At 37.7% G+C, this 18281-nt stretch overlaps 1 protein-coding gene across 6 annotated transcripts in view; it reads right to left on the minus strand.

The window, feature by feature from the left end:
* The window catches only part of VPS13B (vacuolar protein sorting 13 homolog B), a 645914-nt gene that overhangs the window by 274554 nt on the left and 353079 nt on the right, over positions 1–18281 (minus strand). For 4 of the 6 annotated variants that reach the window (XM_055125276.1, XM_055125277.1, XM_055125278.1 and 1 more), the window contains exons 25-29: positions 17783–17954; positions 17358–17472; positions 14254–14395; positions 10536–10944; positions 3954–4065 (exon numbers count right to left, since the gene is read on the minus strand). In XM_055125276.1, the coding sequence (XP_054981251.1) occupies positions 3954–4065; positions 10536–10944; positions 14254–14395; positions 17358–17472; positions 17783–17954 (950 nt within the window). Of the gene's footprint in view, positions 1–3953; positions 4066–10535; positions 10945–14253; positions 14396–14935; positions 15003–17357; positions 17473–17782; positions 17955–18281 lie in introns of those variants that run through there. The other 2 variants (XM_055125279.1, XR_008628450.1) reach the window with 2 other exon arrangements.

Below are 18281 nucleotides of genomic sequence, written 5' to 3' on the forward strand. Positions count from 1 at the left end.
AAGGAAGGAGAGAAGGAGGGAGGGAAGGAAGGAAGGAGGGATGGAAGGAAGGAGGGAGGGAGAAAAGGAGGAAGGGAGGAAGGACGGAAGGAGGGAGGGAAGGAAGGTAGGAAGGAGGGAAGGAAGGAAAAAGGAATAAAGAAGTGATGAAAGTAGTTGTCCTTGTCTTATTCATGATAAAGGTGGAAAAACATGCAGTCTTCACCATCAAATGTGTTAACTGTGGGATAGTTTTCAGATTGAGGTAGCTGAAAAAAAAAGGAAAAAAGAAATACAAAGAGTATAAAAAATGTTTTTAAAAAGGAAGTAAAAACATATGGAAAGAGAACAGGAGAGTGGAATGACTAAATTATATAAACAGGAGAAAAGATTAAATGATAGAAATATGAATTTAAAAAAGAACTCTGAAATGAATTAATAAGAAATAGATCCTGCCATTGGTTCGGTACATATGCTTTTGGCAAAATGCATAAAAATTCTCTGTGCACTTAGTTTGTCAACATAAAAAAAGAAAGTAACAACATTTACCCTATAAACAGAGTTCCTACTGTATAATTTCTGTGTACGTATTTTTATATATTCTGTGTCAGACCTGATGTCAGAGCACTCAAGATCAAAAAAGATAATTTTTTTACACACAATTTACTTTTTGGCATTATATTACTATATTCTATAAAATCAGACAAAGTATTGAAACAGGAAAGGAACTAAGATTGTGATAAGAAGGTAGAAATAAGAAGGCGGAAAGCAAAGGGAAAATATAGATATGGGAACGATAAAGAATAAAGGAGCTGGGATGGAAAGATAGTCCAGCGGGTAAGGCACTTCCCGTGCACATGGCTGATCCTGGTTTAATCCCTGGCACCCCAAATGGTCCGCTGGGCTCTTCCAGGGGTGAGCCGTGAGCACAGAGCAGGACTAAGCTCTGAGCACCACCGGGTGTGGCCCAAGAACAAACAATAAAAAGCGAGGACCCTACAGAAAGGAAAGAACAAATCTGGTCGAGTGAAGTAGGAAAGTAACGGAGAAGACTGAGGAAGCTTAAGGATGGCAACGGAAAGGAAGAAGAACAGGAGAGCCAACACTCCAGAAATGCCTGCGGGAGCCTGGCCTCTGTTCACCTGGCAAACTCTAAGGCGGCTTATCTTGATCACGGCTTTTGTTTTTGAGGATTTTAAGAACGTGAATTTTAAAACTGTGGCTTGGTTTTAAGCAGTGCTGAAGTCTCAATTTAAGGCCAGAGAACACTACAGCAATCCCCCGCCCTTTCCCACAGCCCGGCCCCTCCCTGCAGTGCCCAGTTCTACTCATCATGTCTCAGGATTTGTTTCCATAGGGATGGTCTAGTCTTTGTGTCTTTATACTCCACATATGACCAAGAAGAGTGGGTATTTATCATTTACTTTCTGACTCACTTCACTCAGCATAGCACCCTCCATTCCACCCAAGTTGCTGCAAACTGTATTTTAGATTAGGCACTAATACACTTTCCAGAAAACTGCTGCCAATTTTACAAGTGGGAAGAAACCTTTGATTTCTTAGGGAAATCTTCAACTCCAGACAAATGCACCGTGTCCTTTACTCTTCAATATACCCCAAAGGCGCCTCTGCTAGAGCTCCCCTCCTTCCTTCATCAGTCTGTGAAGCATGAATAACGAGAGCTGCCTGCAGAATCCCAGAGCTATAAGGCCGCCACCACTTCTAGTTGCAGAACATTCTGATCAACCCAAAACAAGACCCCGTCCTCAGAATTACTTCCTATTTTACCTCTAGTGATTTACTTTATGTCTCTGTGGATTTGCCCATTCTACGCATTTAAACAGAATCAAACTATGTGACCTTTTGTGAGGGTCCACTAAGATTTTATTGTTACAAAATCATAGGAATAGAAAGAATGGCTGTAGGACCTTTTGCTTTGCAGATAAATTTTTATTCTTAGTCATTCCCATTCTGTTTTCTTGTCCTAATGAATTTTCTAGTTATGCAGCATCTCCTGTGATGTTGATTCTAAGATCTTGAAATAGTTTTAATTTAACTTCGTTGTAATTTATTTTGATTTAAAAATAACTTTTGATGGTAAATGTTTATGGAAAAAACTATAACACTGAATTTGTTATATTTTATAATACCCATCAAACACATAACTACTAACTGGGCTGATGGACCCCAAGTCAATGTACAAACCAGAATTTCAAGTTCTCTTGGACCTGCAGAGTAGACAGACACACTGGGAAGAGGGTTGGGCAAAAAAGTAACGAAAGAAAGAGTTTAACAGATACTGGTAGTAAGTGGATTGGTGGGAGAGAGTTGGGTCTTCAATTAGTCTGTCTAGAGAAACTGAAGAAAAACCTAGAGGAACCTTCTCCTAGGATGCAAACTAATTTTCTGGCAGGTACGGACATACTTCACAGAAGGAAGCAGCCCGGGAAAAGGGGAGCAGAAAATGCAGTATCCCACTGACATACTTGACTAAGGCTGGGATGAGGCTCTTTCAATAGGCAACTTTTTCTTTTAACCAAAACCAGTGCCATTTCTAAAGCACGAAAGATAAAATGTGCCTAAAAGAATTTCCAAATGTTAAAAATAAAAATATTTTCCGCCAGGAAGAATTCTAATCCTTTTCTTCCACACTGACTAGGTTTCTCCCCTAATCATGTTGCGGCAGAAGTCACAGTAGCTAAAAATTGCAATTGCAAATCCAGTATAACACAAGGTCTAATAAATAAATTATCTACATCAGCTTTTGTTTCTCTTAGTCATCGCTTGATCTGCAAAATATTTCACCTATTTTCCCCATTCCACAAGTGTGAAACTGCCAAATTAAAAGACTTGAATTGTGATCCTGGCTCTCTTACTATTTGTTTAGAGACAATTATTCTTTTGGCTCTAGTTCCCTGATCCATAAATTAAGAAACACTGGATTAGGTCATCCCAAGCCTCCTTTAATTCTGACATCCTTTAAAATTCTACACAATAAGCTAGCCAAAGTAAAATTTAAAAAATTAACAAATGAGTTCTGTGTTACCAAAATTCCATACAAGAAAGGGAATGTGATATATAATTCAAAAGAAAACTAAAACTATCAACTCAAATAAATTCTCAGGTTCCCTTAGAGTAAAAGTAGCCGTCCCCTCCAGGCGGTAAACGCATTACATAAATTTGAATCTGCTCTGAGCAGTGCCATTTACTGGAGAACAGTAGGGATTTATTTTTTTAAAGAGTGAGACTCTGACATCTGAAAGGCAGACCAGCAGGAAGAATAAGACACTTGTTCATCTGTATTTCTGTGACTTTTCTCACTTGGTATTATTTGCAACTGTACTTTCATGTCTGGCAACAGTGTCAGCTTCAGTATGCCTGATGGATTATTTTTATCACGTTGATTACATATGTTCGCCAGTTTAGTTGTCCATAGATGCTTAGTGTGGTTTGCAAGGACTCAGTGACAAAATCCAGAGCAGGGCATTTTCACAGAAAGTGTTTACTGTGAAATTTCTCCTTAGAAGTTTGCTTTTCTTTACAGCTTTGATCCACATGGCAGCCACAGCCCTACATTTCAAATAATGGCTTCTAGCTAAATGAAGAAAATGTTCTCAGTGGATCCAACATGATGACGGTAGGATGCGGTGGTTCGAGAGGGAACTCACTCTCTTTTGTGATTAGAGATTCGGTCAAACTGAATGTCTACGGAAATTTTCCAAACTCTGCTTCTTCAGTTTTATGGTGAGTTGGTACTTACTTTCTGTTATTCATCAACACTTCACAGAAATACTTGATTTGTCTGAATGAATTTAAAAACCCACAACTGAAGAAAATCAGAAAAACCTGGTTTTAAATATCAAAAGACCTTGAATGAAAAGTATTTCTACAGGCCACACTCAGTTTTATTGATCAGTGTACTTCTTTTGCAGAATGAAATGGCTGCAAGATAGAACATAAGAAAATAAACTTACTGGTAAATGTCTTTCCTGAGGACAGATCTGCCAAGGGGATTGTCAGCCTGGGGGGCCATGGCAACAGAGCCAATCTTCAGAACCAGGGTGTCTTCTGTGGCTGCCTGATTAACTGCAACAAAAGAGAGAGATTTATGAGGAACGAAAGAAATCTGGGCACAACTGCATGCATATTGGAATAATGGAACAGAAACATATCCAGATAAAACAACACATAATACAACAGAAAACATGCTTAAAATAAAACTACTTGATGCTTTTCTATTTCCTTTGTATCTCATTTCTCTTATAAACAATTAAACTGGCAATAAACAAGCCTCCACACAAAGCATTAATATATAAGGTTCTAAATTCCTATGTAGCAGTATGGAAGCAGCAGTTTGCTGATTTCATACTTTATACTATTGCATCTTCTCCCAAATGATTTTTTATCCAGTTTTACATACTGTATTATCATCTATCGACATACCAAAGCTATAACAAATTCAGTGATACATTCTCAAAGTCATTAAAATTTATCCAACAACAATTCACTACAAGATACATATACACAAATACACTATTTAACACCTCATGCTATAAAATGTCACAAAATCAAAAAGAGATATATTGGTCACAAACTGAATAAAGAAAAAAATCTACGTCACTGTATAATAGGCAAGTATATTTCAAACTATTATTCAGGGCACTTGAGTATTTTAGTAACCTCTACTGTGAAGTTACTTCAGAAAGAGCAATTATATACCTCTGTATATGTTCCACCTCCCAAAGAAGTCTCAAGTTAAGGTAATTAATTACAGATTAACAAAAGTCAAAGAGATGCCAATTCCAATACTTATACTGAAATATACGTTACCATTTGTTCTCATAACAAGCAATGATTTTTCTGTTTAAAACATAAACTATGGATGTCTTTTTTTTTTTTTTGAGGACCCTTTGGGGTGGGCAGGGGTTCTTGATGGCCCTACTTATACTAAACTTTACTCTTTTTTCTCCAGCCAAACATTCTGCTGTCGGTGCTGTTTAAAAATTGTTAACAATAATCAACTTTCTGGGGTTTGAAGAAAACATACACTGAAACTCCCAATTTCTCTCCAGAACTACCATCTGCCCGAATGAAAGAGAAAGGACTGGTTGCAAGCCTTCGGGAACAGCCTGCACAGAACAGGCCTACAAAGGCACACAGTTCGTGGTTCCCAGGCTGTGGTGCCCAAGGAATGCAAAAGCTAAGAGATTATTTCCAGCTGCTTCAGCTGTATACTTGGTAGGGTCTGCCTTCGATTAGAGTGAAAAAGAAAGTTTGAATTAAGCCAACCAAAAGAGTCAGGAAGAAGATACTCAGTGAGGAAAGCAAGGACCTCAGATAAGATGTACACAAAGAGTGTGGCTAAAGGGAGGCAGGGGCTTGAGGAAGGACAGCTACGGGAAACGTAGGTGGGTTACCATAATAAAATCAGTGTGTTGATGCCACTATAAAGGCAGAACTTTCAAGTGTTCTCAGGAAAAAAAGATCAAATAAAGAAGTACTTCTCCTGCAGCTGCACTATTTCCAAACGACTAGAGGTCTGGCTTGATTATAGGTCCTTATACTCTGAACATTGCTTACATTTCACAGATCTTGAATTTTATGCCAACCTTATCAAATAGTTCCATGTGGGTAAAACCTCTGATTAAGCAGCAGGCATCAATTAAATCAATAAATAGTAAGTCTGGAGAATAGACCATACCACAAAAGTGCAATTAGTGTAGTTGCTAACTGTTCTTCCAGCTACAGATACTACTCACATATGAAAGAAAGTCCAAATGCAGTCGAGACGCTGCAGTAAATGAGGCACACGTGGGAAGAAAATGATGTACTTGGTGTTACACACAAAGCCAGAGCCAAGAACAGGATTTTGTTTCTGCTAGAGCCAAAAGTATTCTCACTAGCTTAGTTTATAAGTTATATTTTAAAACAATGACAATGCAGATCATTCACAAACTAAAACAATCAATTTTATTATAGAAAGTATTCAATTTCTGAAAATGGATACTTGCAAAATAAAAAAAAAGGATATGTTCATAAAAGAAAGTGCCTGGGGTCACTCCTTCAGTTAGTTTACTGTTAGAAAGAAGCACGCTTTCCTCTTTTCTGTTTACTACACCTGCATTTACAAGTTGGACCATATTCCTCTAGAAGCATTTTTAATATGAAAATGAACAACTTCCTTCTTTTAACTGTTTTTTAAAACTGAGACTTGTGAGGAGCTACTCATTCTGTAGACTCATATTAGACCCCAAAGAGTTCTTTTTCTGGAATAAATAGCAAAAGCTAGAAGTCAAATAACTGGAGGCTTAGAATCTTGACAAGAACAACACACGATGCAAATAATTTTCAAGCAAAAAATCGGGTTTTCTTAATACTTATATAAAATATTAGACAGCTGACTGCAATATTAAAATTATTAACTGAATATTAAACACAAAACTACCATAAAGTTTTACATTTAATATAATATGAAATATGCCTAAGCCTGAAATATTTGTATTGGGGGGAGGGGCAGAGAATGTGTATATGTGGTATAAAAAACCAAGTTCACAAATAATTTAAATCATTAGTTTGTATCTGTAGCAAAAAGCTAAAAGAGCAAGAGCAAAACATTTATGCAAGAGCACAACATGATTAGATAACACAAGACTATTGCTTGTAGCAATTTTCTTAAACCCATCAGAAAAACAGATTTTGGATACTTCAAATTTCCTTTTAGAGCCTCAATATAGGGGACTGGAGCAATAGTACAGTAGGTATGGCATTTGCCATGCACACGGCTGATCCGGATTCGATCCCCTGCATCCTATATGGTCCCCTGAACACAGCTAGGAGTAATTCCTGAGTGCAGAGCTAGGAGTAACTCCTGAGCATCTCGGGGTGTGACATCCCTCCCCCACAAAAAAAAGCAAAACAAAAAGGACACTCAATATAAACTCAATGTAGTAAAATCCTTGAAGTCTCAAGAGTATTTGAACTTGCTACTGTGCAATGCTATAGTATCTAAACCTTAACCATAGTGACAGCCTTACACAAAGCTATCAACAAAAGGTTAGTTATGGCCATATTTGCAGCTGAAGACAGTACGATATAGTGTAGCCTAGTGACTGATGGGAAATACGGTTGAATCTAATTTATGAATTCCTCTGATCTACAGGCAAAACAATTTTTGGCAGTAATTATAACACAGTTTCTGCTCTCCACATATTTGCCGGCATCTCCTCTGGAGATGTGCACTGTTCTTTCTTTTAGGGCGTGTTTCCCCATGACTGTATGGAGATTTGGCTTTTTTCCACTCTGAGGAATCCTGTGAAGAACACACATCTTTATTGACTTCTCTCCTTTATTTCCCAAATAAACTTCAAAAACAAGTTTTTGCTCTGATGTGTGACATAGAAAAATTTAGCTATATTATCACCATTATTAAGGCATAGTTCACACATATTTTCAGTTTGGCTGATTTGATAGAAATTTAAGAAAATGTATTTTAAAGGATTTTGAGGTATAAAATGAATACTATATTCTTGACTTGTTAGACCTTACTAGAGTGACTTATGAAACAATTTTTAAAAATGGAAAAGCTGCTTCAAACACATTTTCCTTATTTATTTAGTCACATCTTATCTTTTTAAGTATACTAAAGTGACATTCAATCTTCCATAACACATACATTTCAAATCTGCCTATACTTTACACTCATTAAATGGTGAATATTATGTGATTTCACTGAAATAAAAATTCTTTCATGGGAGAATTATAATTTGAATCAGAGCAAAATGATGAAAAAGACGGGATCCAAAAAAATGAAATAAAATCAAACATAAAATGTTCAAACAAATGAAATAAAATCAAACATAAAATGTCAAAATCTTTCAATGCCTTCATGAATTTTTCTATTTGTATTTTATACATAGATCCAAAATAACAGGTATAAAAACATGTACATGGAGATACAGACATGTTCAGAGACAGGCAGAGGACAAACAAAGCTGATAAGGCTATATGCAATGCAATGCCTACCTGACAAGGCAAAACACATAAATCGACCTGATGAAATGACAAGGAAAGGACAAGCAACTGCTTAGAAAAAGAGTTCCCGTCTCACCAGGCCGCCTGATAGGATGTGCAGGGGTGAGAGCAGGGCAGCCACTGAGGAGTTCAACCAGCATCCTGAACGCCCAGCCTCTGAAAGAGTGCGCTGTGACTTATAAACTTTTATTTTGGGTTTTTGTACCATACCCAGCTAGCAGTGCTCAGGGCTCTGAACTCAGGGATCACTCCTGACAGGCTCAGGGGACCATATGGGATGCTGGGGATCTAGCCAGGTTGGCTTCGTGCAAGGGAAACACCTTACCTGCTATACTATTACTCTGGTCCCTTCCGAATGTTCAAAGATAAATCACTGTATCACCATCACTATCACTGTCATCCCACTGCTCAATGATTTGCTCGAGCGGGCACCAGTAATGTCTCCATTGTGAAACTTGTTGTTACTGTTTCTGGCATATCGAATACAGCACGGGTAGCTTGCCAGGCTCACGTATTAAAGATAAATACGTGACTTATTACATGTGAGTATTACATGTCTGATTTTTATACCCACTGTATGTATCTACATACTGGGGTCACATAAAAATTTCTCAAAAGAAGAAGGAATGCTAATGGAAAAAGTCCCCCTCGGGCTCCCCCCCGCCACACACACAACACATACCATGATGAATTAGTCCTTTTGTAGGAATTTTTTTGTATTAACGTTTTTGAGCAACACCTGGTGATGCTCGAGGCTTATTCCCAGCTTTGTCCTCAGGGATCAGTGCTGATCAAGCTCGGGAAACTGGATGGGAAGCCAGGAATTGAACTCAGTACAAGGCAAACATTCTAACTGTTCCAACACTCATGGTCATTTTCTCAAAAGTAAGTAGGCACCTGAATTTTGGAATTATACCTGAAATACAGTACAACTAGAAAAAGGAGCAAGGGAGAGAAGGATACTGGAAGAGAGAGAAAGGCTGAAAGGGAGGGACAGGGAAAGGAAGGCAGGAAAGAGAAAATGAGCACGGAAAAGGAAGGATGAAGGATGGAAGGAAGGAAAGAAAGAAAGGAGGAGGGAAGAAAATGGAAACACAGGTTTTTAGAGTAAGGTAAGTAGTGAAAATCAAGAAAATAATTCAAAGTCAAGTAGAGATTTTCCTAGTGATAGCCAAGTTAGAAATTTAAAAAAACAAGCATATGTGATAAGTTAGTCTAACAAGCAAAAAACAAGCAAACAAACAAAAAACAGAGATAAAATAATATCATTTTGTTTTCTTCCATTTCTGCAAATGGTGAGATTTTCATTCCTTCTGACATGCATACAAATCAATGAGGCACAGGACCTGCTCCAATAAACCAGTGCTGAGTAGGCAGAAACACGCAGGCAGCAGAAGCAATGAACGTCTGACCTCACTCCCAGGAGCTCCCGCAGCCCCGCCTGCCCGGGAACAGGCCTGCACAGGGCTGTGTGAGAAAAAGCTCAGGAGGCCCACGTCAGAGCTTCTCAAAACAGAATCCCACAGACATGTCCACAGAGGGTCCATCACCCAACTCTCTGGCATATCCCTGAAAGGATTTTACAGGAAGGCTTGGAAGAGGTCGTGGCGCTCCAGCCCTGAGAGATGGGGCTGTGGTGGCAGGTGAATGAATAAACAAAATATGACACATTCATACAACGGACTGTTATTCAACTCTGAAAAGGACCTGCACGTTCTGGCATGCGCTACACGAAAGGCCCTTGGAAATACTGGGCGGTAGCTAACCTGGGTTTGAAACCCAGGCACCTCCTACGGTTCCCTGAGTCCCACCAGGAGCCATTCCTGAGCACAGAGCCAGGTAAGCCCTCACAGTGCCACGTGTGGCGCGGCTCACCAAACCAAGTGTCAACTGTCTCCATGTGCCTACCTGCCCCACTGCTTGCAGATGGGAAAACAAAAAAGATGGTTTGAAAATCTCAGTGATCGTCAGTGTCTGCTCTACATTTTCTATGGTATCAGGGCAATGTCAATATTTATGCCTCTCGAGCTGATTATCAAAGAACTTTATTTTAGAATACTGTAGCTCACTCACTCCCCATGGTGCTTTACTATGAATTACTCTGTCCAAGCATTCATTAGATTGCCACACAAGAAAGGACAATGACAGGAAAAGGCCCCACGGTCACTGCCCCTGTGTGAACAGCAGCCTCTTCCCAATCCACGGCTGGTGTCTGTCTTCATCATGGGGAAACTCTCAGCAAAGACAAACCATCCATGTTCTTCACTCTGCACACATTCTACAAACTACTGTGAAATATACAGTCTGGCCTGGAGATACCAGGCACAGAATATTATTTATATATCAAACTAATCAATTTTATGACAGTCTCTCGCAAAAATCAGATGAAAAGGGACCTATTTGGAGTAAGAACTGTTAAGAGAAACACTATTAGCTCTAGAGATAAGTACCCTGTGTTTTAAAAAACTAAAGTCCTTAAAAGAAAGTTATTTAAAGTCTGACCAGAAAAATGCTGAAGACAATACCTTCAGTAGTTGAGTGTATTTCTTCTGATTTGGGAACAAAAATTCTGATCACACTGGTGTTGATATAAATCAGAGGTAAATTGCGGGAAGTCAGTGTGTGGGTTCTCATGGGCTGACCAGAAGATTTCCTTTTTTCTTTTTGAGTCCTCGGCAGCTTGGCTTGAAATATACTTGCAATGGCATTAAGCAAAGGAAAACAGAGGACAATGTCAAAGGCTTGTGCTGAAAGGAGAATTTCGTGAAGAAAATGAGGGGAACCATCCGTTAAACCTTCAGATAGCTTATGAAAACTTCTTCGCTCATTTCTTGAGGTTAACTTGTGGCGGACATTTTTTGTTACAGCTTTTGTGTAAGTCAAAGAGAGAAATCCATGCTGCTGATGAGAACCATCTAGAAGTTTTGCAGTTGTCTGTTCCAGAAAAAGGAAACCACAATACACATTTCATTAACAAAAAAGGAAGTGGGAAAAAGAAGTACTTTAAAGCAGAACATGATGTCAGTATTATGTTACTATGTGCACACCTCTAAAGCACATTTCTAATCAATTCTAGAGAGGAAGCAAAAGCTAGGCCTCAAATGAACTCAACTGATAAAAACCCTGTGTCCGAGTTTGAGATCTTGAGAGCATTAAGCTCTTTGTGCCTTTTTCCATCACTTTTGTATTTTTTGTTAACACCCAGAATTTGGGAGCAATTATCTCCCATTTTATCTTCCTACTCTCTTATTTTGGGAGGGTCTTCCCCATGATGCCCCTGGCAGGGGCCTCTCCTAGCGCTTGCCTTATGGCTCCATGCTAGGGCCCAGCAATGCATTGCTGCTGTTTTACTGGTACTGTGCCAGGTGCTCAGAAGCTCGTGCCATGCTGGGTGTTAAACTTAGCACCTCACACACAGAAGGAATGAATTCCACGCCTCTGAGCTCCCTTCTGGGCTCTATCCTCCCACCTCTGGCCTTTTTCTTTGGGATTACCGATATACTATCATCATATGGGTCACAGAGCGGTTGTTTATGCAGGAAAATGGAAATAGGCATATTATGCATTTCTATTTGTCATCAACAACCTGAATAGACAAGATATTTGTCAGCATTTTACCTAACATTTATAAAAACTTTTTTCTTGATTAGATTGGCTAATTTAAATAAAGACCCCATTAAAAAATGCTTTAGTAACTATTTCATGATTGTTTACTGGAAATGGCAACATGATACAAAAATAAAACATTTGTCATCCAGAATTTGTCTATGTTCAGTGGGTTATCACATTGTTTATAAATTCTATCCAGTCTTCTACAAGTAATATTACTTTGGTTTAACACTATGCTAATACACATACAGCATTTGATTGAGAAAGAAAATCATGTCATTGTAACTTCAATATTCTGACAAACTCATGTAATAAACACTCATACTCAAACTGTACACTATAAACAAATCACAGTGAAACTTCCAAGAGCAAATTAAAATGCATTCTTTGCTTTTCTATGAGTTTGTGAAAAGTGTGGTTCTGTAAAAATTCTTGCTGAGCTTTGATAAAGCAATTATTATACATGAAATCCTATTTTACGAATTTTTAAAAAGTTATTATGCTTCATATTCCCTTCTTTTCTCTTTTCCTCAGGCCTTATAGAAATAAATTTTTTCTTTTCAATGGAAAAAAACTTTTAAGAACAACTTGTGTTTTTTGGTGGGCCACACTCAGCGGTGCTTACAGGTTTCTCCTGGCTTAGTGCTCAGGGGGCCGTAGAGTGCCAGGGATTAAACCCAGGGTTCCCACGTTAAAACCTGTGTGCTAGCCCTTTGAGCAAGTTCTTCAACCCCATAGTTATTTTCAAAGAAAGAGTAACCTGGGGAAGGAAAACAAGGAAACGCAATCTCATAAAGAGACTTGAGACTGCGGGAGCTGAGGGGCAGCGCGACGGTGGCTGCCCCGGGTGGCGGGGGAACTGCTTCCGCTCACGCCTGCTTCTCCCCCAGCCCTGCTGCCGATCACCCAGCGAACAATGGTGAGAATCAAAGATCTGGGATCCCAGAACTCTTTTCTTTTCCGTTTTTTTTGGGCTTACTCCTGACTCTGTGCTCGGGGATTACTCATGATGGAGCTCAGGAGCCAAATGCAGAGCTGCGGTTGGAACCCTGCTTGGCCACTTCACTGCATCTCTGAGCTCACAGGGGTTGGCACTAAACCTGGGTTTCGAAAAGAAAGAGGAGGTAGAATTCACCTTTACTCTATCTTTGAAAAGGCTAGCTGCCCAACCACTATGAAACTTAGGAAGCTGGAGTTAAACAGAAGTACAATATAATCATTTTTCATAAAAATATTCTGCCCTCATGCATGTTTTATTGTTCTAGCTTTTTCACTGCTTCTCTTTTGAAGTCCCTTTACTGAGATACCCTATAGTATCTCAGTACTATACAAACACGCAAAAATTACAGTAAAGCTAGGAAAGTATAGCCAGACCCATTACCCAGTCTGGAAAGTGAGAGCTAGGGGTGCAAGGCAGCATTTACAGCCCCAGGGTAGGGGACCACAACATAAACTGGCTGTTGGAATAGAATAAATCACAAATCTGAACAACCCAATCTATATATTCATTCATAACAAAACCTTAATCCTGAAAATAGTACAAAAGGTATCTCAATACCTAAATGTTTTGACTCAAAATATATTGACTATAAATATCACTTCTCATAAATTAATAATACTTTATATTGTAGAAAATAAAAATTCAGAAAACAGTGACAAATTTTAGTTGCTAATAAAAATTAGAAAAGCTGCTAAAAACTGACATGGCATTAAACTTAGAATATTTTAATAAATAGATGTTAAAATTATCAAGATTGCTTCTCATGGACAGTAACATTCAAAGAGAACAAAATAAATCTCAACAGGCCTTCCAGTGTCATTAAAGTCACATTTAGAGAAATCAAATCAGAAACAACCATCTGTCCACATAAATACAACATTGGACATTAAGTAGAGGAACATAATTACTTAATAAAATTTTGACTTTTATAATGTTGAAGAAATATCTTAAATCCTCTTTGTGTTACAAAAAAGATAGAGTACACAGTTTACACGTGTTGAGGAAATATCTAATATTTTCAGTGATTTAATAAAATCTTAAGGGAATCATAATTACCACGGTGATAATCTCTTCCTATATTTAAAAGTAATTATAATAAGCTAAATAGCTTAGTTAGATATAGTGTACCAATAGATAAGTATCAGGAGACCTCAGTGTTGAAAAGCCAGTGGTACACAGTGTAGCATTCATCTATCTGGTCAATAACAGACATACAGTCTTGTCCAGATTGAAGAGGGAACCACCTTGAATTAGCTGTGAGATGGAAATGGCAGAATAATAGAAAAGGCAATCAAGTATTATATAAAAGCACTGACAGAAGTTGTGTGTTCAACTCTTGATCATTCAACACGTGCACAATTCAAAAGAAAACTGAACTCAGTGTCTTTAGATTTTCTTATGTGACGGTAAAAACAGTTTGTAATTACAAGACTAGTGGCAAATAGCTCATGCAAGTAACTCAGAAACGTATGATAGTGGAAGACCAGTCTATAATTTCAAAATATGATAGTGCTCATTTGCAAAGTAGGTGAAACAGGGGAAGACAAAAATCAAGAGTTGACTTTATTGATAAATTCTTCTCTGGGTTCCTGATAATGGATGTTCTGTAGCATAATTTAAAAATGATTTCTTACAGAAGGAAAGAAGCCAGAGTAATTACTGAAAGGGTCCTGCTTGCTGCTGGGTCGAACCAACAAGGTGCGTCTGTTCAGCTTGTCAGTACAGGAAAGGAAGACACCTCCATATTGCCCCAGAGACCAACTCTCTTCCCCAAGGCTTGAGGTGATGCACGGGAGCAAAGAAGGTAAAAAGACAAAAAGCAATAAGAGCCATAAGCAAAAAAATCTGAACGGTTTTAACTTTGCTCAAGATTGTATAGGTTTGAGTCACTGCTAGGAATGGCCTCTGTACCATCTTCCGCAAAAGCATCGTGAATGGAAATAAAAAATAACTAACTGCCTTTTGTGTAAAACTCTGACTTGTAGTTTAAGTAAAGGACAATTCAACACAAACTTACTTATCAATAGAAAAAAATTCAACAGTCAATATGGTACTACCTTAATGAGAAAGTACAGTAATAAAAGTAATCCTACCTTTGTCTTTTTGAAAAAGTGAATTGCCCAAACAGGAAAATGGTTACAAAACATAAGCAGCTTAAGATAAGTTTTATTTTTAATGTAATTTTGAAACAATAAGTCAAAAAGAATTTGCACTGAGATCTAACTCTTGTAACCATTTAGTCCTAATGCATGAAGAACAAAGATAAACAATTTATAATTTTTTTTTAAAAAATCATAATTACTAAATGAGTCTCACCACAGGTTTTTCTTTGCACTGTAGAAATACTCCTTCAAAATGTCCTGACTGCCAACCTTCCCCTGGCCTGGAAAACATAAGTTCACCTTATCTGTTCTCTTCAATTTTTCCAAGTTAAAAAATTTGAGCATACGTAACTATTTCAAACAGTTATGATATAAGCAACACTATACTCAACTAAAATGTGGATCTCATCAGTAGAACAATTTGTATTAGACCATACCCTGTACTTCTTACAAACAAGCATTTAACATAATAATAAACTTCACATATAGTTGGTGTTGGTTATTTATTTCTATCTCACCCTTGAGACTGTAACGTCCAGAAGGGTATGATTTGTGTCTAGATTTTATTAAACACTATGATCTGAAGTGCTTATCACAATGCTTAGCACTTAACACAGACTTAGTATCATAATTAAATGAATGAATAAACATCATATAAATATTAATTCAAAATAATAGCAAATAATACAGAACAAAGATTATAATATTTATATATTACTAACAAATTTCAGCTATAATAATTATATATGATTTGTAAAGATTCTTTTTATTTTTTATTAGTGAATCACCATGAGGTACAGTTACAAACTTAAGAACTTTCATGTTTGCATTTCAGTCATACAGTGATCGTTTACCCATCCCTCCATCAGTGCCCATTCTCCTCCACCAATGATCCCAATATCCCTCCCACCACCCCCATCCCATCCGCCACCACCCCACCCTGCCTCTGCGGCAGGGCATTCCCTTTTGTTCTCTCTCCTTGCAAAGATTATTTTGCCAGAGATACCAATTGAAAGGAATTAAGCAGCTAAATTTTCTATTATCAAAATTTAATTACTCACTATAATTGGAAATTATATGTTTAAGATTCTACCATTATAATTTTTTTTTGGCATTTTTGGGGGTCACATCCGGTGATGCACAGGAGTTACTCCTGACACTCAGGAATTACTCCTGTCGGTGCTCGGGGACCATATGGGATGCTGGAAATCAAACCCGGGTTGGCTGCATGCAAGGCAAAAGCCCTACCTGCCATACTATTGCTCCAGCCCCATACCATTATAATCTTATATTCAGCAAAATGTACTTTATAAATATGCAGCAAATATATTTTACAAATATTTTTTCAGTAAAATACTTTGAATTACATAGGATTTTGGCTAAAATGGATAGCTATCAATTTAAGAACAATTATACATATGGATAAAAAATTCAAACATTTTTAATGTCAAATTAGAAATTTGTTAAAAGACTATTTTTAGGGCAGATAGTTCATGGCAAAAGACATGGATATACAATGTGTTTCTGTAGGTACATAATAAATAATTGCCAAATAAGTATTCTTCACTACTTTAAGATACTTCAAAAGTGTTTCTCAAATAGCATAAAACTATAAATGTTGCAGTTTTAGAAAATATTTTTTAAAACTATGCATAAATTTTATGCTATGTGGATTAACTTTCAATTAAAAGAGTACTCCAGTGAGTATCAATAAGCAAAGTGGGGGGAATATACTTTCATTTGAGGGAAAATGACAAAATGCAAAAGAGACCATTTAAATTACAAAAGTGATTGGGAAGATACTGGAAATATTTTGACTTATATTATTATTATTATAGATAATATACAATTTTGTCTGATTACTTTTATGAATAATCCACTACATAACACTACTTTGATAGAATTATATCCAAGGGGCTCCGGAGCTGGGCCTCAGGCATTGGTGTGACAGTCCAGCAGGACCCAGCCACCTGGGCAAATGGTCCGATGCCAGACTCTGGGCATGGGTCTCGGTTGGTCCCGTGGGCTTGGGGGTTCCCAGGGTGACACAGAACAGTGGTCCGGGCCTCCAGGGCTATACTCAGAAGTGCTCGGGGCAATGGAATAAATGTGCTGGGTTGGAACCAGGGTCAGACATGAGAGTCTGTGACTTGTACAGTCCCTTGGGCCCTTCATAGAAACATTTTAGGGGAGGAGAAATGTGGCTGTAGGAATATCTATGGGAGTCACCTGTGAGATTACAGTCTCCCAAGTGCAGAAGCATGCAGCAGGTACTTTCCATACTTTTCTTTCTCTCTATGATCCTACTGGCATGGGAGTACCCAGAAAACATCAAAGCCATCAGTGTTGTCAGGGTCTGAGCAAATGAATATCTGCAACAAACTGCACTGAGTGACTAGCAGAAGCAGTTTATTTCATTAGTATGGTAATGTGGGTATTTATGAATGGGCTTGTCATCTCATCAAATATTATTATATACTATATATAAAGAATGACAAGCAAATTAGAAAGTTATCTGCAAAGAACACTCTATGGGAATGTTACTTTTTAAAAATAACTAATTGAGCTAAAATAGAAAAACAATCTTCATATGCACTTCCTTCCAAAAACAGACTTATCCCCTACTCATTACTTACCTGCTTCGATAGTGATCAATATTAAAGCTTTCAATTTTGCATTTAACTTTGGTATATACATCCTGGACATCTATGGAAGCACTGAGATCCTCAAGTTCACTGACCACGCAAAGTTCTGCAATAAGAGATGAACAGAAATATCCACAAAAACTTCACAGTTAAGGTAGATACTAACTTTAAAAACAGAGATTAAAGATCTTTGCAAGTTTTAAATGAGTATCAATCAGACTAGTAAGAAATTACTATGGCTTTTGAAGTTTTATTACAAAAAGCATAATTTAGGTATTTTATATAGCATGTTACTACTAACTGAAATATGCTGCTAAGATATGACAGCATAAAACCAAGTTCTATTACTTTTGCTAAAAATAGTATTAGTATTTAATACTTATCTTTAAATAGAAAAGATCCCCCAAATCTTATACCTGTGCCTTGATTTTCAGGGTCTGGAGCAAAGAGCTTTACAGTGATTTTGGGGAGCACCCACTGCATCCAGAGACTAACACGTCCACTGGATCCTCCAATGTTACTTGTCGTTTGTTCCAAGGTAACAGAATCTGAGAATGGGGAATCATCACCAGCTTGTACAGAATCTCCCTGGAATGAGAAATAGCAATATCTGGTAACTGAAAGGAAAAAAAAACACACTAAAAATATTTAATTCAAAATCTGTATTATTTATAACATTCCCATCTTCTATAATTTATATACTGATATGCCCATCTTATCACTAATGCTCATACATAGTGCTAATCATATAAACATATGCTGATCAGATGAATTGATTGCTACTAGGAATATGCCCATTATCCTGGTATAATGTAGGGCGACCCAGTGAGTACTTCCTTAGAGCAGGGTTTGCAAACTAGAGCCTAGGGACCAATGTGAAAATAAAATGTATTTGCTCACAGCCACTTTCATTCA

This window comes from Sorex araneus, chromosome 2 (assembly GCF_027595985.1).
Source record: "Sorex araneus isolate mSorAra2 chromosome 2, mSorAra2.pri, whole genome shotgun sequence".
Lineage (NCBI taxonomy): Eukaryota > Metazoa > Chordata > Mammalia > Eulipotyphla > Soricidae > Sorex > Sorex araneus.